This window comes from Stegastes partitus, unplaced genomic scaffold, assembly GCF_000690725.1.
Source record: "Stegastes partitus isolate 25-593 unplaced genomic scaffold, Stegastes_partitus-1.0.2 Scaffold4, whole genome shotgun sequence".
Taxonomy (NCBI): domain Eukaryota; kingdom Metazoa; phylum Chordata; class Actinopteri; family Pomacentridae; genus Stegastes; species Stegastes partitus.
Genome location: NW_007577735.1, coordinates 909,519 through 928,642, shown reverse-complemented (window position 1 = coordinate 928,642; position 19,124 = coordinate 909,519). Strand labels below are relative to the sequence as shown.

The following is a 19,124-nucleotide window of genomic DNA, read 5'->3' as shown; positions in this document are numbered from 1 at the left end:
TTTGTGATGCTTTTTAATCTACATACAAAGTCATAAAAAGGAACGTACTCACAGCAGGAGATGAACCACAGTGCACTGCCTCCTCCTGAAAATGGAAGTAACACATTCATTTGTGCTCAGCGTCTGAGTGAAAGAAGAAAAGTGGGGGTTAGAGAAGTGTGGTTGTCCGTTTCCTGCTTTGAGTTGGTGTGTGCACAGAACAGAGAAGAGAAACTTCCTTGAATGTAGAGCTGACTTCTGACAGAGCAGCGAGGACGCTTTATCAATTGCTCAATGCATTATAATCTAAAATAACCAGAGAGGACCATGAGCCGAGGATCTAAATGTAAACCGGAGAGTGACCGGAGCTCTCTGCTGAGCCTTCAGGAGAGTGAGAAGCTGGAGGAGCTGCTGGGCAGAAGGTGTGCTGTAAGTTCTGAGCTGGCCTGGGAGAGGGTTGACTACTATGGCACTGATGTTCTGCTTCATCTGATCGTACTTGTGTCTGTTTTGATAGAAGGTTTTCTCTAAAATTGAAAGGAGAAGGTATTCATGTCAGCACAGGATGTACTGAGTGCTACATAAAAATGGAAAATTCCGTTTTAGCCCTCAAAGAATTCTCTTGCCTTCAAACATTATATACAGAAAATGAACACAGTTAACAGCTGAATGATACGTTGAAGACTGTTACCGTCTATATTTAACCTAACATCAATCGCGCAGCTGCATCGTTTCTCATCTGCCTTTTCTTGTTTTCTAATTTGTTTTTAATCTATTTTACTACATTTAAAGGCCAGGATTTTTTCTTTATTTAAAAAAAAAGTATTTTCTTCAAGCAAGTCTATTGTGTGTTGTTGTAAATGCAGTTTAAACACTAGCTGACATTAGGTCATCAAAAAGGAGGTAGCTGTAACAGGAAATGGTTGCTGAAACATTTCTTCCTCTGCTGTCAGAATTAGATGCTTGGCTTGGTTTAGTCTGACACTAGAGCAGCAGTTAGTTCCTGACTCTCCTTTGGCTGCAGAGGTAAACACCCTGCCTGTAGCTGACTGGTATAACGACTAAACACTGGACTGGCACGAGATGCTCATTTAAATCATTTAGACAGTTGCTGTTGAAAATAGAGAGCGTTACAAGACTTTAAGAGCTTATCTGAGCAAATGAAAACAGATGAGGAAGTTAATCTTCCCTGCAAATTTGCATGTGAACTGTAATAAAGTGCTCTCAAGAGTCATATCAATTCTGAACTGTTTTGTCTGTGTGTTCAAGTCCATGGCCACTGCGGTGGCACAGTTGTTCATGGCTCTGCCTCACAGTCCATCCATGTGGAGCCTGCAGCACACCGGGGTGGCCTGCTTCGTCAAAGACAACCCCCAGCGCTCCTACTTTATACGGATGTTTGATTTGAAGGTAATTTCTCTGATAATTTAGCAGGAATCCACATATTCACTTCTTTTAGATGATGATCTAATCACTGAGAATGTGTTGTCCTTTTGAAAAGCATTAAACTATGACTCAAGCATTACATGAGTAATACTGAGCTATTAAGGATGTTTTTCCACAGGCAGGGAGACTGGTCTGGGAGCAGGAGCTCTACAACCAGATTGTTTACTCGTCACCACAGCCCTTCTTTCATACCTTCCCTGCAGATGTAAGCACACTCTTATTTGACCCCTGTGCGCACTTGTAGCTGTGATGCAAGGTTTCTGTTAAAATCATCATTATGGTTCACAAATCGTCACCCAGTGCTTTGTAAGAGACACTTGCGTTTGATTCTTCGTGTTGCACAATGTAGGACTGTCAAGTGGGACTGAACTTCTCAGAACGACAGGAAGCAGAGGCCTTCAAAAATGCTGTCGAGGAGAAAATCAACCAAAGAAACAACAGACAAGGTCAGCGAAGCCACAGCCTCTGCTTTGATGATTATATTTAGAATTGGACAGCAGGAATACCATTTTTGAAAATTATAGTGCATTGCTATATTTGTAGTATCTTTGTGTATAAGCCATGCTCCTGTGCTATTATTTAGATCATGGAACAACATTGTGGAAAACATTTTGCTTGAATGCTGCAGTTTTTTGGGTTTTTCTTTTTGTTTTTTTTGCTAAAGCCTTTATTTAATTTGGAAATTGGATTCAAATGACATTCTTTAAAAATAGATATTTTTTAAAAGTGCTAAAAAAAACTTATGCAATATTATTGATAAATACATTCTTAAAACCTATATGACATGGTAGGACATTTTAGCTTGTGATGGAACATAATTACGCACATTTACGTTAAACACTGTACTTGTATTTCCATGTTGTCCTACTTTCTGCTTCCACTCCACAATATTTAGAAGGCAAATGTTTCCCTTTGTGCTCTACTGCATTTATCTAAAAGCTTTAGTTACTAACTTTTTTTTTTGCATATTCAGGTATTATTCGAGAATATAAACTGTCTAAAAAAAATGATGCTATGATATTATAAGTTAAGCTACTAGGTAGTATACCAAGTGATTAAAATTAGCTACAGAGTGAAACTAAAGCACACGTTAGTGAATCACAATTAGAATCTCATAATATAAAACATGGGATTCTAAAAATGGTTATACTGTATAATGACCATTTTTGCTTTAGGTACATGAAGAATATGTTGATGCTGATATATTTGAACTGTTATTTAAGCAGTATTTCTACACTCCAACATTGCTTCTATTACTTCAGCAAAGGATCTAAGTGCTACAGTTTCTACCTGTGTAAATGTTCTGTTATGGTGATGCAAAATGGTTTCTCTCACCTCCTTATTGACAGATAAGAAACACCGCCCTCTGCCGACGAATGGTGAGAAAGCACCACATTTTGTAATTGCATTTTTCTATTTAAACATTTAGCACACTGTGAGGTTAAATAAATGTTTTCTCTTTCCCTGCCACTGTAGACAGAGGATCCCTGCCTCCGCTCCCACCCGAAAAAGGTGTGTGACTCTTTTATCTCATCTTGTCTGGATTCTAACTTAAGCTACCACCAATAATGCATAAAATAAAAAAATAAAAAACACATCAACCAGTATGTGCTCTGTATTTTCTCTAACAGCAGCATCTGGAAACCCTGGTTCTTTCCACATGGCCACGGTGGATATCCAGAACCCAGACATCCAGTCTTCACGCTATCGATCGATGCCTTCACCTGCTCCCTCAGTTCTGAGTAGCAAAGGAAAGAAGGACAAAAAGAGCAAGAAGAAAGGCCCCAAACTCTCCAAAGCAGACATAGGAGCACCCAGCGGGTTTAAGTGAGTGTTAAAGTCAGTGAATGTATTTCTATGATGTCAAGCAGTGAAGTTTGGTTGATATTTACAGAAGATGTTTACCGTAACTGCATCATATAGTTCTCTTTTTCCTTCCTTTCTTCCAGACATGTCAGTCATGTCGGCTGGGACCCCAACAACCTTGACCCTGACCTGTTGAAGCTTCTTTCCCAAGCTGGCATTGGTGAGGCTGAGATGAATGACGAACACACCTCCCAGCTCATCTACAACGTCATCGAGCAGTCAGGAGGCATGGAGGCGGTCAAAAGGGAGGCGAGAGGAGGTGAGACTCATGCTGCATCATTTTGAATCTGTTTATCAGTCCCACTGCTCCACACAGGCCAATGTCATGCTGTAAAGCTCGGACTGAGTTGTAATGTATGTCTTGTGGCCTTGCATCACAGGACCTCCACCACCTCCATCCGGCAGACAGGGACCCCTGCCTCCTCTGCCGGGCCACGGTCCCTCTGCTCCGACCCCTCCACCCCCACGAGGCCGCTCTGGCCCCCTGCCTCCCGTCCCAGGCCAATCACAGCGAGGACCCGCGTTCCACCAGCCGCCTCCGGCACGTGGAGGCGTGCCACCCCTTCCTCCAACAAGCCGAGGCGGCCCTCCACCACCACCGCCACCAGCACACTCGTCACCTTCTCATTTCCCTTCACCACCATCCTCCAGGCCCTCTGTTGGCTCACCCTCCACCCACAACCTGCCTCCTCCTCCACCACCGTCAAGCCAACAGCGCTCTACGGGTTTCCCACCTCCTCCTGTCCCGTCTACACCCAGCAGAGGAGGAGGAGGAGGAGGCCCACCACCTCCTCCTCCTCCACCACCACCCCCACCTCCTCAGACAGATTTCCCACCTCCTCCACCTATTTTCTCTGGTGGACCTGGTGGACCTCCACCACCACCTCCTCCTGCATCCTCCGGAGGAGGAGACAGCAGAGGAGCTTTGCTCGATCAGATCCGGCTGGGGAAGAAGCTCAGAAATGTAAAGCAACTCGGTTTTCTCGAGAACATATTTAAAGTACAAAGCTCTTGACTGTCATGCTGTTATGTGTCATGATTAAAAGTCTGTTGTCCTCCTTTCCTGCTGTGTGCTTCAGGTGGGAGACACGCCTGATTCAGCTCCGCCTGCACCATCAGAATCAAACGAGGGCATCGTCGGTGCTCTCATGATGGTCATGCAGAAGAGGAGCAAAGTCATCCATTCCTCTGGTACATATTAGAATACCAGATACATCTTTTCACATATGGTACATGTGCTGAACCATCACAGGGATAAAATCTGTATATCTGTTCTCCCTTTCAGGTGAAAGTGAAGATGAAGGTGGAGATGACGATGATGATGACGACGAGTGGGATGACTGATGTTTTTTGCGGATTTGGAGCTTAGTTCAGCTGTGATTTTTACCTTTTAACCTCTGAACTGCGACACTGTTCCATGTGATGATCTGTTGCAGGTTCTGAAATTGCAAACTAGAGTCGTACATGTGAGAAACTGTGTTGGTGATAAAGTAAATAAACAAGAAGTTCGATACAAAAGAAATAATTTATGAGAAATCAGAGATGTTTATATACTTGTTCCAACATTTCCAGTGTAGGGTTCATCTGCATAACAACACATAGCAGCGAGTTACTCACTGTGAAGGTGAATAGTGGCTCTTCCTTTAAAAAGAGCCATTTCAAAAGTCTGTAAATGCAGCTTATGACCGAACACCAACAAACAATACTAAATCTGAGCCAGTTTCATCCCCATTTTTATAACATAAAAAAATTAGGTTCCTGTATCATTTTCTCATACATCTGTGCAAAGATCCCCAAATTCCCTCGAATACCACCACCAACAAAGTGCATGACTGGAAGAACACTGTACGCTATACATATCTTCAATACTCACATACTCTAGATCACTAAAGCACAGGACAGTAAGGGAGTCATTACATGACAACATCCAATGGAATTAGCTTAACAGAATACATTACACCTTACAAACATCATAACACACCGAGGTTGGAAACAGTAAAATGTACAACTTGCAACAAACAACAACAGTACGCATGCAAAATATGCATTTATGTCATATTATCTTCATACAATACAAGAGTAATCCATATCATGACCATATATATTATATTCACAATCAATATATTACATTTTCTGTTTCAAGATACTTAAAAGAGACCATACCTGTGTTTTTGCATGTTTGAGCCCGTTAACTATATGTTGCATATACTTTACATCACAGTCAGCCTTTTTCCAGAACAACACCAAGTTTGCGTGAGTTATGTGATCGATCCCAATGTGCAGTCTTTGTTCTTTTTTTTCACCACAGTAACGTTACAGTTGCGTGGCAATACGGCTGTGTTTCAAAAACTAGAGATGTATATCCTTATTTAGAATGTGGTCATCAGTAGTGTAAAATATATTTATTATGTCTTTACTGGACTGACACTTGCAAAACCACCAATATAGTACTTTAACGACAGAATGACAGCAGCATCACCTGCCTAATGAATGGAAGTGACACCCAGAGTGTCAAAACTAAAAGTCCACCATAAAGTCCAGACAGGCCAGTGTTGGACAGCTCTGTGCCTGTTCTCTAGCCGAGGCCTTGGTCCTGACTTTCTGTGTGCCTGCGGCTGGTCCTCTTGCGCTGCTGCTGCTGCTGCTGTTTAGGGCTGAGTTGTTCCCAGTAGGACTGGCAGTACTGGTTTATCAGTCTAATCTCGGGTGGGAAGGGTGTGGAGACAAGGGACGGCTGAGGGTAAGGCCCCGCCTGGCGAGTTTTTGGCTCTTCGTCCTCATCTTGAGCGGTGAGAGCTAAAACGATATCTCGATCGAGGATGCGCAATGCTACGCGGGCCACAGTGTGTTTAAAGTTGTTTTCAGTGGCGAGGCAGTGGTAGAGCCCTGCGTCTGACTGGTTCAGAGACTTCAGAAGGATGCCATGGTTGGTCTTCAGAACTCCCACACGGTTGAGCTGCAATAAGAAGAACGAATGAGTTCCAAAGTCCAAAAGAGGGAACAACAGATTTAAATTGATGTCCATGTTAGGGGATAGAGGAAGAAACTGTGTGCCAATTTGGGGAAATACACTTGTTTGCTTTCTTGCTTAGAGCTAGATGAGAAAACAGAAATCTCTCATGTCTGTCTGCTGAATACGAAGCCACAGTCGGCAGCTCATTTGCTTAGATCAAAATGTGGAAGAAACCAGCTTGGTATAAAAGGTTATGTCAGTGCCAGAAGTTTACAAACTAAGATGTAATATCTGGTTTGTGTGTAAACACAAATTGTCTGTCCATCCATTATCTATACACCGCTTAATCCTCACTAGGGTCGCAGGAGTCTATCCCAGCTGACTCAGGGCGAAGGCAGGGGACACCTTGGACAGGTCACCAGTCTATCGCAGGGCTACACTTAGTGATAGACAACTAAGCACACTCACATTCACACCTACAGACAATTTAGAATCACCAATTAACCTCAGCATATTTTTGGACTGTGTGGGAGGAAGCCGGAGAGATTCCAATGTCCCCCACCGGCAACCTTCTTGCTGCGAGGCAACAGTGCTACCAACTGCACCACCCTGCAGCCCTTAACACAAATTGTGCTTTACAGAATTATGTGCTGAACTATTTCTCGGCAATCTTTATATTTACTAGACATACATGATAGTGGTCTTTTTCTTTTCTCATCTAATTCTCACTTTTAAAGAAAAAAAAAGGGGAGTCCAAAAAATGTCCAAAGATTCTTTTCAGATTTTGCAAAATGTAATTGCTCTTTCTCACCACTTTCCTCTTTCCTTCCCTCTGAAAAAGCCACTTGACTGTGGCCTGAGGAGAGCGAGGCTGACACTCCAAGAAGGTGCTGCTGCCCTCCACCCCAAACTGCACAATCTCTCTCAGGCGCTTCTCCACTGAAAATGTAGACAGAAAAAAAGTGAAAACTTCCTATAACAAAAAAATTTGAAGTGTGTGATTATTTACACATCAAGAATTGCCTCACCTTTGGCGTTAAAGCCTCTACACTGCCTCAGTGGATCACCGTGTTTGACATCCTGTCTTCTGCTCCTCCTGTGACAAAAATCAGAATTAAAATTTAAATAGAATTGACACATACTCACTTTCATGCCTAGAAGCATCTCTGACCTTTTGGTCGACGGGGTGAAGGCCGAGCAGCTCTCTCCGTCCCAGGCACAGTAGGGGTCCCGGGCCAGGCAGCAGTCAGAGCAGGCCCTGCCGTACACACCACAGCGGTGCAGTGATACCTGGGTTAGCCCCGCATCTGAAGACACGTACAACTGTTGCTGTGGTGACAAAAGCAAAACAGGTTAAACTCAGTGAGGATGTGAAGAACCAGCTTCAATATATGCAGTAATGTGTATATCACAGTCTTTAGGAACAAGGTGCTTACTCTTTTAGATGATATCTTCATGGTTTTGACTGGAGCTCTTGTCTATAAATTAACAAACAGTAAAAAGTTAAAAACAAAAAAAATCTCCTTGGAGATTATTGCATTCTAGTCATTTCAGGATCACATATCTAAACATACCCTAAAAACCTCCACCTCCTCCAGTGTCAGCTCCTCCATGCTGGTTGGGTCCTTAGGCAAGACTATGACTTTTTGCACGGTGCCTCGATCTAAAAATGAGATGAATTATGATCAAGACCTACATTGTCTAGAAGAAAGAAAAAATCCTTCCAGCAGGCTTGACCGCTGCAGCTGCCTCACCTGTCCCCAGGAAGAGCACCTCGTAGCGTCCATCCACAGCATCCACCTGATCCACCACCAGGGCGGTGAAACGGTAGTCCACCCCAGTTCTCACCACCAGAGGGCGGCGATGAATAGGATAAACCGGGTGAAACATGAGGGGATGGGCTCTGATGAAATTCACAGCCTCATCTGAGAAGTTCTTGGAGGATCGGATACCAGGAGTGAAGGTTCCTCCTGGACACTGGATGGGAAAAAGAAAGAGGTGGAATTAGTGCCTGTGCAAATTTGTTCTTATCATGTGTTTGTTTTGTTTTTTAATGCAGATTATAATAGTTTATTAGAGTGGATCACTTTGGAGATAACAAGACAGAAACCTACTGTCCCAGGTCGAGGATAAGGAATCTTGCCAGTGTACTCTGTCCATTGGTAGTTATGTCCATGTTTGTGGGCAAATGGTCCATTGAAAACATTGCGGATATCAGCCATTGAGTACACGCAGACTGCTGAGCCTTTGAACACAGAGCTTTGAGCACAAACAGACAATTAAGGTGAGAGTTAGCGGTAGGAGACAGCATGCACCCAACCCATGAAATTAAAGTGTGAATTAACCACAAAAATGTGTGAAAAAAAAACAGAGTTAATGAGGTTGGGGGAACCACGCCTCCAAGCCAAGAATTACTTACCCTGCGGTAGTGAAGAGAGCGTACACCATGGGGTTTCTTTCATCCTGCGTTGGCTGAATAAAGACGTCCCCTGCAAGAAGAATGATATGCAGATCAATAACACAAAGCAAGTCAAAGCACTTGCAATTAAAATGCAATCAGTTCAAATGCAGCGCTTGTTTTATTGTGACTTTACGTAGTTCATCAAATCGTGTCTCCACTCCATCTTCCCCTATCACCGAACAGATAAGACGAGCCTTCAGGAACGTGGTCCAGCGGTTCACCAGGGACTTCTGCCCTCCTTCATCATTCTAGACAGGAGAGAAATTAGGTCATGATTCAATATGTGCAACGCGTTTCTTATCACAAGGTATGCCGCATATATTTTCACGTTGCATACAGTGTGCTTTGTGCTCACCAGACACACTCTTCCCACCCGTGCTAAAACAGTGGGGCTCGCCCCGCCGCTCGAGTCTAGACTCTTCTCGCGGAAAAAGAAGTAAAGTTTGTCGTCATTTTTTTCTGCACTGTCAGGGATCTGCTGGATCTGAATAAACACAGGCTCTAGAGGATAAAAACAGATAAGCAAAGAGAGGATTGAGACAAGTGGTTGTCAAATAAAATGAGAGGAACCATAACCTGTAATCTTCAACATTTACCTCCTCACACCCTCACTTACTCACCGTTGAGCCACCTGGAGTCATACTGTTCTGTCCTGATTGCTGTTCTCCCTCCCATGGTCCTAAACACAGCAGCATCTGTACTCATAAAGTCGATATGTACCCCCGCATACAGGTTACTATCTGCAAAGGTGGGACAAGAAGACAACAGAGTGGTGAAATGTCGGTAGTTTGAGGAATCTGAGAAGAATTTCTATCTATAAATCAAACATGTCTCACTGATCAGAACTGCAACGTTCTCCTGTTTGGGATCGTAGGAACATTTTCCCTTCCCTGAATCCACATACCCGGGGACCAGCCTAAACAGGTAGTCCTGTAGAGGCAGATTAGACAGGGAGTATGCATAAAAATAGACCGCCAACACGTCACAAGGGAACATGGGAAAATCATAAACAAATCGGTGTCCCAGTTTGTAGTCCTGAAATATTTAGCAGGACGCAGCTTTCCAGGTCTACTGCTGGGGGACTTTAGCTGTAAATCCCACATGGGGGTACTGTAAATGCCTTGTTCACCTCGGCCCTCCATCCTCGGTTGATAAATGTGCAGATGGGTTGGTACGCCCCCGTCCCACAGGTGTAGAGGTGGGTGCGGTTCCACGGCTCTATCAACCGCACAAAGTTGGCACATTCACCCTGGACAAAAGAGGAGTAAGACAAATGGAATTCAAACAACGCTGCACCGTTTTGAAAGCAGGAGCCTCCGATTTTTGAAAGGGCAGGATGTAAATACATGATCCCACCTGTCTTCCCTTTCCCGTCATCTGACATTCTCCCTTTCTCTTTGCAGATGCTGGCCAGTGGATCTGTTTGTCAAAACACCCCAAAAATTGTGAATTATTAGAGACTTAGAGGCTTAATACCACATTGCAAATAGCAGACTGGATTTACGAAGCAAGCTGCTGGAATGTGTACGCACTATAAGTGGCTCCTTGTTGACATTATGCATGTCCAGAGCCACCAGGTACTCCCGGCTGCCCAAGTACAGACGGCCCTGATCCTGATCCATCAGGAGGATGCGGTAGTCGCTTGTGTTGAAGGAGAAACTGAAGGGTCGTGCTGCTCTTGTGTCCATGAGCTCTGTGCAGAAAGTGTTGTTGTTTTGTTAAAAAAGAAAAAGAAAGAAAAACAGCAAGTATAGCAAACCTCTCAAATCTTTTCACATTATTCCCTTTATGACTTTAACATGTTTCATTACTGACTTGGATGAACTTGTGGTCCTTTAAACAACACCTCTCAGTGGAAAATGTGTGTCACTGATTAAATATAACTCAACTTAGTGCATTTTAAGAAACATTTTCGCTTTTAAGATCTCAATATTTTATGTGTCCCGGCTCTCTGATTGAGTTTAAGGCGCTGCATGCCCTTTGGAGTTAGACGAAAAAGCAGGTCCCTTAGGAAACACGGTCAGTGGAACTCGCAGCTAATTCTCAAGATCAGGTTTGTGTTCAGCAGAGCGTAACCTGTTAAGACATGCTGCGGTGGAAAATGTTTCTCGTTTTTTTTTTTTTTGTTCTCCTGAAAGCTTTGATTGAACAATTTTCATCTGCTGCGAGACAAATGGACTCTGAGCAGCACTCTGCCTGTGAACGCTAGTTTCCATTATTCCATCCAGCAATTTAATGCATGAGTTTAAACACACAAGGAGCCACACGCACGCATGCATGCACACACACACACATCTGTGGCATGTGCAAAATACTGACCACCATATGTGCACACTGGGACATGGCAGAGGCATGTCAAAGACAGCAGGCTTATATAATGACAAATGTTCGCAGAGACCCTCAGAAGCGGGCTTACAGGGATTCAAGAGGAAGCAGAATCTTTATTTACATCAAAGTGCCTGCCATCTTCCGTCGGAGGTCAGTGTTAACAGGATGCAGTCAAGGTGCCACTAAAATAAGCTATGCAATCGGATCTCCGGACGACACGGGATGGAGTCACAGAGGTGGGACGAGGTCCGGTTCTGTTCCTGGGAGGTAAACACAGGATAACAAGCCTCTGGCCAAACTCCACTGGGCCATAGTGGATTCACTGGACAGGCTAAATGTAGAAACACCACACCCCTATACATGTCTCCATTCTCCAAAAATAGCAAACAATGTACTGCCATCATCTGGTAAACATTCAGCAAACACTTATCCCCTGACAACATTCTGACACCGATAGGGAAACACTGGGAAGGACACACAATTGAAGTATGAAGCTACAGCTGGGCCACTATGAGCTCTCATGTTACAACTTGACAACATATTGTCACTGAGGCACTAATGACTACTGCCATTTAGTCCCAGACTTATCTGTAGTATGAACAAACTGGTGACAGCACGGCGAAGGCATGAGATTCTAAAACGTGGCTTTGGTTACACTGCACATTTTGCTCTCTAGCAATGCTGACTAATTCTCTCAAATAGGCCTTAGTCGATCCCTCTGAAGTGTCTATAACTGACACAACTTCCAGCAGCAGAGGAAACAATACGAGGTCTCTATCCTCTGCAGGCCTCCTGTACCCCAGAGTGTCACTTAGGCCGACTCATTCGCTCAGAAGAGTCACATGTCCTCCAGCCGCCCCGAAGCCTCCTCCACAGGCGCCTCAGGGAACAAAGAGACTCGCTGTCACAAACAATGAACAATAAATCCTTGGAGTGGCAGAAAACAGTTGGAGAGTAAATCCAACTTTTCCCCGTTTTGTTTGGTATTAAGGGGAAGGGTGAGTGAGGTCGGTGAATGTGGCTGCTTTATCGGTGAGACCTCACCGACAATGTAAAATTCAACACGTCTCGGCTGCACCGAACAAGCTCCTGTGTATGAATTAGTTATGAAGAGCTCTGTGCAGATGTGAATTCCTTCATCTGAGAGGAACACGATCAAGTTCAAGACCAAACTTGTGTAATTGGTCAGACTAATACTTTGTTCGCCGTGCTGCAAAAACACATTTGTACTTATAAGCTGTTTACTGAAAGGGGATTAGTGTTAAAGGTCATATAAAAATGCACTGCAATTACTCTCTCAAGCCTCAGATGGAACTGTGTCTCTGTACACCACCGCAGCTATCAACAGCATGTAGACAGCTGTTTTGAGTCTCACCAAATCATCTGAATTCAAAACAGCTCTGCATGTGATGTGAGATTCCAACTGCAACTTGTTATCAAGCGCAGATCTCACCGTCAAGCTCACCTCTAATCTGCCTCAGATGACTTTTCTTCAAATTGCACAAAATCATTCTCATCAAATCGCTGCACTTTAACAAGATAAGCCACGAAACGCTGCCTAGACCTGACCTGCAAACCAGAACGCTGTGACTCAGCTCCACATGAAAGCACGCAAGAATGTTATAAACCTGATCCACTCCTCTAATTCTCACTTGCATGTAGTTCAGGTGTGACGTGTTCGCAAGTGTCCGCCGGTCAAGGTGACAACATGATATGGATGCAGAAATGACTATAATCATCCTGCATTGTTTAGATCAAAGGTGTCATCCACATATTTGTAACACGACTCTCTAGCATTAAACGTAAAGAGGACAGAGAGCAGACTACATGGGAAAACCCCCAATGTCTACAAAAAAAAAATATCACAATCCGCCTCTTCTTGAATTTACACCCCGTGGCCCAAACATTACCCTCCTAAAATATCATTTAGCTCTTGTGATCAAATTTCAGGTGTTTCCTTTTTTGTGGCGTAATGTCAGACATCAAAAACAAAGAAGAACTGACAGGTCAGGACGTAGTGCGTGTGGGCTACAGGGTGTGGAGAAAAACTCTGCCAAAGGGCACCGCAAGTAACCAGCCACACGTAATATCCACCTTTTGTTTTCAGTGTTGCACTGTTTGACATGTGGCAGGAAATAACGTTCTTTACATATGCATAAAGAGGAAACATAACCGCCTCGTGGGTGTGAGTTTGTGTGCACGAGAGTGATTCAGTGGGACAAACCAAACAAGCAAAATAAACTATTATGATAATCCTTACTGTCAGAGGAGTTTTAGTTAATCTGTATGAACTCACCTTTGAAGGAGAGGCGAACCCGCGGAGCAGACTGCTGCAGGCCCGAGCCTCTGTAAACACATAAGGCCAACAGGAGGAGTTGGGCTCCAGATGCTGTCATGGTAACAGCCATGCAGGTAGCCCACAGAGATCTAAATCTGGACGAAAGAAGAAAGAGGAATGAACTATTATTATAGAGTGCCCCATGAGAAATATGAGACAGAAAAAGAAGGGAAGGACAGGCAAGAAACTCTCTCTCTCTCTTTCTCTGATCTCTCTGATCAGAAGTTTGGCCTGCAGCCTTCCAAGGCAAGGCGTATAGTTTGGCAGGAGAGAACAACGTCCAAATCTTCACACCTGCTCTGGAAAATATGACAGGCCTATTATTTATTTAAAGTGTAAATGTAGTGAGGTATGTGTCAGGACTGTATAAAGGCACTTGCAGTCACTTGGAAAAAGTCTGAAAAAAAAGAAGATGAATGTCTTCTGGTGTGTACATTTTACTAAACATGTTTCTTGTGCCTACATTTCGCTCGTGTTTTGACTGTATAATAAAAGATGATGAAGATGCCCATCAATGATTCCCTCCGGCTCTCCCTCAGTCTTTCAACAAAGCCTGTCCACGTACCTAGAGAAGTTGACGAGTGAAATACATGACAGTTCAAAGAAACAGGTAGTCCTCGCTGAAACAATTTCTGACAGTTTAGGGGTGTTGAAACGTAGCCTAACTGTTAGACCTTAACTCAAGCATTCATTATGCATCTGCACTTTGCTGGAGAGGATTCCGTATAAATTATGAATACTAAAAGCTGAGTCCATAACATCCATTAAATTGTCTCCCTGAAGGTGTGCTTTGCTTGGGCTATAAGCTATCCCGTGGGCTTTTTCTTTTTCTTTTTTCTTCTCATGACATCCATGTAAGCGAGGCCTCCTGTGTACATGGTACAAGTCTGGAAATGAGCTTTTAGGGAAGAGCTGTTCATGGGTGTGATCGCACAAAATGTTGATCATTTTTTTGGGGTTGTTTTTCCCCCAATAACTCATGATTTTGCGTGTGACACATAATGCAACACATATGCTACCATAAAAAATCAAAAAAAAGAAATCTGAACATTGTGATGAAATGACTGGCATGGTGACCATTTAGAAATTTGAAACAGAAGCTACTGGGAACACCTAACAGCCTTCCTGGCATCATCCTTATCTGCTCACCAGGGGGGTTCTGATTTCTGTTCCCTCTGTCAAACACTGTATATTAACTGCTAATAATACACCAGGAGATGTGTGTGATGAAAATGAGGCAAAATGACAGCCAGAAAACAGCCTGTGTGTCTTCAGGAATAAAACACTGTCAACAAATATGCCAATAATCATCTGATCAGTATAAATCAGTTGAACATATGGCCACACATCTGAATACGTGTTAAAAATGTCTTTGATTTGGTGAACTTCTATCTGAGTGTAATTTATGTCACACCCTTTATATTTAACCTGCTCTCGTTTAGATAAAGACAAAAAAAAAAAAACAGTCAACTATTGAAATGCTTCATAAATATATAAAAATCACCAATCAGGCAATATCAGGTTACTAAATCATTGCATTGTGCCTGAGGGGCTCTCAGTAGTATTAAGTGATGGCCTGATTTCGAGGTACTTCCACGGTGGTTCTGTTGGTTTTCTGCACTGGGTGGGAACAGGAGGACAGATTAAAGTTCTGCTGTAATAATATATGTTTCCCCTTTAAGAAATAATTATAGGATTTTCTATAACCGAGTTCTTTTTTCAGCGGAGGAGTGTGCACTTACCTGTGAACTCAACATCCAGAAATAGGAACCGTACAAATGCGTGCGCTTCAGCCATCTACCAACGCAGAGCTCGGCTACAGAGTAACCAAACGTGGGTTAAAAGTTAAACCAGAGACAAGTTAAACGTCCTACCTTTGATTTCTGGCTCTGTCGGTCGCTGCTGTGCCTCTCGGATCCACTAAAACTTGCGGGATGTTACCGCTGCATTCCCCGCGTTTTGCGCTTCGGGAACTGGGCTGGAAATTTTTCCTTTCAGCGCGGCTGTGCGCAGACAGAAAGCAATCCGATAGGTTTGCAAATCCCTTCCAGAGAAGAAAAAAAAAAAAGCTAATCAGTCGCTATTAACCGACGGTATTCTTCCAGGCAAAAAAAAAGAAAGAAAGAAAGAAAAAGAAAAACACACACACAGCTGATCCCTGAACGCTTGTTCCACTTTTTTTTCCCAAAAAAAAAGTTTACGCCTGGATGGCAGCACCCATCACCGTGATGTGGTCTAGATGTTGGTCCATGGATCCGTCAAAGGGGAGTTTTTGGGGGGTGACTGAGTGAGAATCAAGTGACCAGGTGCAGGTGTTGGGAGAGTGTCTGCCCTGCTGTCCTCTCCCTTCTGTTCTGCCCCCACCCAGCCTTCCCTCTCCTGTTGGCCCACAGCAGCATTGGACCAAACCTCTTGGTACACCATATGGGTATGATTAACCCTGTCACTGCTGGTGAGCTGAACACTGCTCCACTCTACTGTAAACTGTTACTAATCTATGTCAGTCCCTCACTTTTCCTCTGGCAAAGCTTTGTTAAACTGAATAATTCAGCCAAACTGTTGGACTCTTTTTATAAACGTGTTTCTCAGGCACCAGGGGGGCCGGAGACTATTCTTGTGCATGATGCAGGGGCTTAAATTTACTATTAAACACCGAGAGGCTACCAGGACAATGTCACCATTACTCTTCAGCTCTACATGAGAGCCAGGTCAGCCGAAAAAGATTCCAAAGATTCCTCCCTGGCTGGCTCCAGCGCTCATGACAACAGTGACAAAGCAAGCAAAAGGCGGGGGGACTGGATGTAAAGGCCATCCATCCTTTTAACAGAACCTTAAGTTTGAAATTAAAGAAGCTTTTACAGCTTCTCTCATCATTACCGGCTTTGTGGATGAGCTCTGACGCAGTACGGTGCACTAAAGACACAAAAGCAGAGGTATTCTGAGGAACAGCCTGGCAGCAAAATAAAATAAACACGTAAGAGCAATGTGGTGTGTCAGTGTGCAAAAGGTCACAGAAAAGGGCAGTTCCTGGCAAACCTCAGACTGCGTCACTTTATACTTTTTGCATTTATCTCTAATGCACGTTCTCAGGATTGATTCATCTTGTTTGGAAGTAGGCAAGCAGTGACTTTATCTAAAGTTGGGTATCGGCCAGATGTGATGTAGGCGGCGGTGTGTCAGAATGTGTCCAGGAGGGAGTTTTTGTTTCCCGCCCCACAGGAGGCATCTCTGTGTTTCCAGCTGAGGAAATGAGTCATAAGTGTGTTCCAAGTTCAGGTTTCCGTGTGCTCTCAGCTTTGTCCAGCACACTGACCAGCTCCCACCGCTTCACGAGCCCCTCTTTAACGTCATCTGTATCTTTTCCCGCATCTTCCTGTGGTCTTATCTGACGGCATACACGCACCACTGCCTCAACTTGCTGAAAAGATAGCAGCAGCTTTTCACTCACCACTGGAACAGGTATTTTCACCATGTGTACGTGAGTAGGCAGCGGTAGCTCAGGAGGGCAGTTACCTCTGATGTGATGGATGGTTTTTGTATCACGGAGACAGACAGCGTGGATTAGAAAACAACAGTGGCTGTTTTTCTGGTCCACAAAAGGCTCTGTCAAGAGGACCCTCTTGCCTAATAGGTAATGTGAAATGTGAGGTAGACGTTTATCCCTGTCGGCCAACCAAAAGCTCCGGATGAGTCCTGGGCCCTCAGACACATCAATCATGACTATTTCTAAGGGCAGAGTAGTGTCCCCTGGAGGAAAAACAACCCATTATTTGGCCCTCGGATGGTCCTTTCTGCAGTATATTGATGAACTGAATGGTGTTCGAACATGCCCGTAACTTAGAGACACATCCAGGGCATCACCGGTGGGTTAAACTCCAGCAACCCTGAGTGGAAATTATAGGGTAAAGAAAATAAAGGTACAATGTGCACCAGGTCCATTTGCACTATATTCAACCACAACACTTCTTGCACAGCTTTACAAGCCATCTAATTATTATCTTACAGGTCGGAAAAAAATGTAAACATCAAAACGCAAGATAAGGGAACAGGTGCTGTGTGACATCCATGAACTTCACACACCAATGATTATCAAAGGAGAGCAACTTTGGAAAACATCTTTGACATGAAGGCCGCATACGTGGCGCACATTCCAGTCGCAGCCTGCTCACCTCGTACTGAATTGGAAGCGAGGTGACTGCAGGCTTTCACAGAGAACGCTGTACAGGCAGGCATATTGTAGCTGCAGCTTCCTCGAGATGGAGCAGGCGTCCAACATGCCACGTGTCCACCGGGCCAGCCAGCCACCATCTGCCTTGAAGACAAGACTGGCACTCTCCCTTGCTATAAAATGCAGCTGGGAGAATCAACAGCTGTTGAAGAGGAGCGCTTTCCAAATAACAAGGGGTGTGTGTTTGGGAGGGAGGGAGGGTTACTGTACATGAAAAGAGGATCGTGAGGATGTGAGTGAAAGTACAGTCCCTGCGTCCTTAAAGGTAAATCTGTCAGCACTCTTGCAAAAAGGCTTCGGTAATGCCGGTTAATGGTTAAGTGTCCGAGTGCAATAGCAGTCCAAAATGTCCATCTTAACCTCTATGACAGATATTGTTTGTGCTCAGAGAATCCGTGAAAGAAATCTGTGCCACGCTGAAAAAAAAAGTGAGAATGAGAGTGCATGTGGCTCTCTCTTTGGCAGACAATTCTGTGTGCCCACATACATGTACACGGTGTGTGCAGACACAGATGCACACACATGCCCTCGCTCTGCTGCTTGAATTAAAATGAAATTGATTTCTCTTATCTCTGTCCACACTCTTGCTCTCTGCTCTCTTTTCACACATCCTTGAGACACCAGACTCCAGGTGAATTTCAATGTCAAAGACACGAAGGTAACGCAGGCGCTGCAATCTGTTCATTCTGTCAAGTAGTTGTGTGTGTGTGTGTAGGTGTGCGCCCGCGTGCGTGTGTCTACAGTATGTGCAGTGTGATTGGTGGGGGTTAGGCCTATTCATCTGTCTGGTGTGATCATGGCTCTCGGTAACTGGGCCTAGGCGTGAGTATGCACTCTGTGATCTCCCAGATAAGAGTCATCCATCTGCTGTGTGTATCTGTCAGGGCCCAGGCAGCTCCGCTTATCACTGCACTCATCCATTTCCTTCAATCATACTCACTCTATTCTCTTCTCTCATCCTTCACTGTTTTCCCTTTTGCACAGTTCAAATGCTGTGCTTCATCTTGATTACCCGACAAGCAGACGATTACGCACACGCACATGATGGTGTTAAAAACCTGCAAGTCTGCATGTGATGTGCAGCTTTGCATGCATCCGTAGATGTGCATGAAAGAATGCAAGGTTTTGCAAGCAAAACTACAAGCATGTGCACGCACACACACCTACACACACACACACCCACACACAAACACACACACACACACACACACACACACACACACACCCACACACACAGGTAGTTGGTATTCAAGGGCCCTACCTCAACCTCCCAGATTATCCTCCATAGATGAGCCTCAGAGAGCAGCACAAAACCCCTTTCTTGTTCACTTTACAGGAGTAAATATCCTTCCCAACATCAATCACACGGATGAAGAATTAGCTCCTGTGTGTTATCTTTTCATTTTTCAAGTCTACTCCAAAGAACCTCTGAATACGTGAGAACAAGAAACAGCATGACAAGATGATTTGTGTACAGTAGCAACACGAGCTCAACCCGGGGGAGTGTAGTTTACACTAGAGAAGC

General features: G+C 44.1%; 2 protein-coding genes across 5 annotated transcripts; one reads left to right on the top strand and one right to left on the bottom strand.

The window, feature by feature from the left end:
• Nucleotides 1–188: 188 nt before the first annotated feature.
• wasb (WASP actin nucleation promoting factor b) lies at nucleotides 189–4,813 on the top strand. Of its 3 annotated transcripts, none has more exons than XM_008278349.1 (11): nucleotides 189–408; nucleotides 1,249–1,389; nucleotides 1,544–1,630; nucleotides 1,775–1,871; nucleotides 2,775–2,804; nucleotides 2,902–2,937; nucleotides 3,060–3,252; nucleotides 3,375–3,550; nucleotides 3,672–4,255; nucleotides 4,371–4,482; nucleotides 4,577–4,813. In XM_008278349.1, exons 1-11 carry the CDS (start codon nucleotides 307–309, stop codon nucleotides 4,633–4,635), a joined length of 1,617 nt encoding a protein of 538 aa, XP_008276571.1. In that variant the 5' UTR covers nucleotides 189–306; the 3' UTR covers nucleotides 4,636–4,813. The 3 variants fall into 3 exon arrangements, with proteins under 3 accessions (XP_008276571.1, XP_008276564.1, XP_008276578.1); XM_008278342.1 differs by having other exon boundaries at nucleotides 190–408; nucleotides 3,057–3,252; XM_008278356.1 differs by having other exon boundaries at nucleotides 315–401; nucleotides 3,057–3,252.
• A 3-nt stretch (nucleotides 4,814–4,816) lies between these two features.
• Nucleotides 4,817–15,667, bottom strand: sema3ga (sema domain, immunoglobulin domain (Ig), short basic domain, secreted, (semaphorin) 3Ga). Of its 2 annotated transcripts, XM_008278330.1 has the most exons (18): nucleotides 15,246–15,667; nucleotides 13,330–13,466; nucleotides 10,238–10,398; nucleotides 10,062–10,124; nucleotides 9,835–9,954; nucleotides 9,542–9,635; nucleotides 9,326–9,445; nucleotides 9,061–9,206; nucleotides 8,839–8,953; nucleotides 8,664–8,733; nucleotides 8,359–8,503; nucleotides 7,999–8,221; nucleotides 7,819–7,907; nucleotides 7,681–7,722; nucleotides 7,416–7,573; nucleotides 7,273–7,340; nucleotides 7,056–7,183; nucleotides 4,817–6,247 (listed from the first exon to the last, which is right to left on the bottom strand). In XM_008278330.1, exons 2-18 carry the CDS (start codon nucleotides 13,439–13,441, stop codon nucleotides 5,867–5,869), a joined length of 2,235 nt encoding a protein of 744 aa, XP_008276552.1. In that variant the 5' UTR covers nucleotides 13,442–13,466; nucleotides 15,246–15,667; the 3' UTR covers nucleotides 4,817–5,866. The 2 variants fall into 2 exon arrangements, with proteins under 2 accessions (XP_008276552.1, XP_008276545.1); XM_008278323.1 differs by having other exon boundaries at nucleotides 7,273–7,573.
• Between the last annotated feature and the right edge of the window lie 3,457 nt (nucleotides 15,668–19,124).

What these genes read in the sequence shown, in the direction of transcription:
- wasb (XM_008278342.1), top strand. Translation starts at nt 307, where the DNA reads ATGAGCCGAGGATCTAAATGTAAACCGGAGAGTGACCGGAGCTCTCTG. An exon ending in TCCGCTCCCACCCGAAAAAG is followed by an intron (nt 2,938 to 3,056) that starts GTGTGTGACTCT and finishes TTTCTCTAACAG; the next exon opens with CAGCATCTGGAAACCCTGGT. An exon ending in GGAGCACCCAGCGGGTTTAA is followed by an intron (nt 3,253 to 3,374) that starts GTGAGTGTTAAA and finishes CCTTTCTTCCAG; the next exon opens with ACATGTCAGTCATGTCGGCT.
- sema3ga (XM_008278323.1), bottom strand. Translation starts at nt 13,441, where the DNA reads ATGGCTGTTACCATGACAGCATCTGGAGCCCAACTCCTCCTGTTGGCC. An exon ending in GACACGATTTGATGAACTAC is followed by an intron (nt 8,734 to 8,838) that starts GTAAAGTCACAA and finishes TTCTTCTTGCAG; the next exon opens with GGGACGTCTTTATTCAGCCA. An exon ending in GGTGCTCTTCCTGGGGACAG is followed by an intron (nt 7,908 to 7,998) that starts GTGAGGCAGCTG and finishes TCTCATTTTTAG; the next exon opens with ATCGAGGCACCGTGCAAAAA.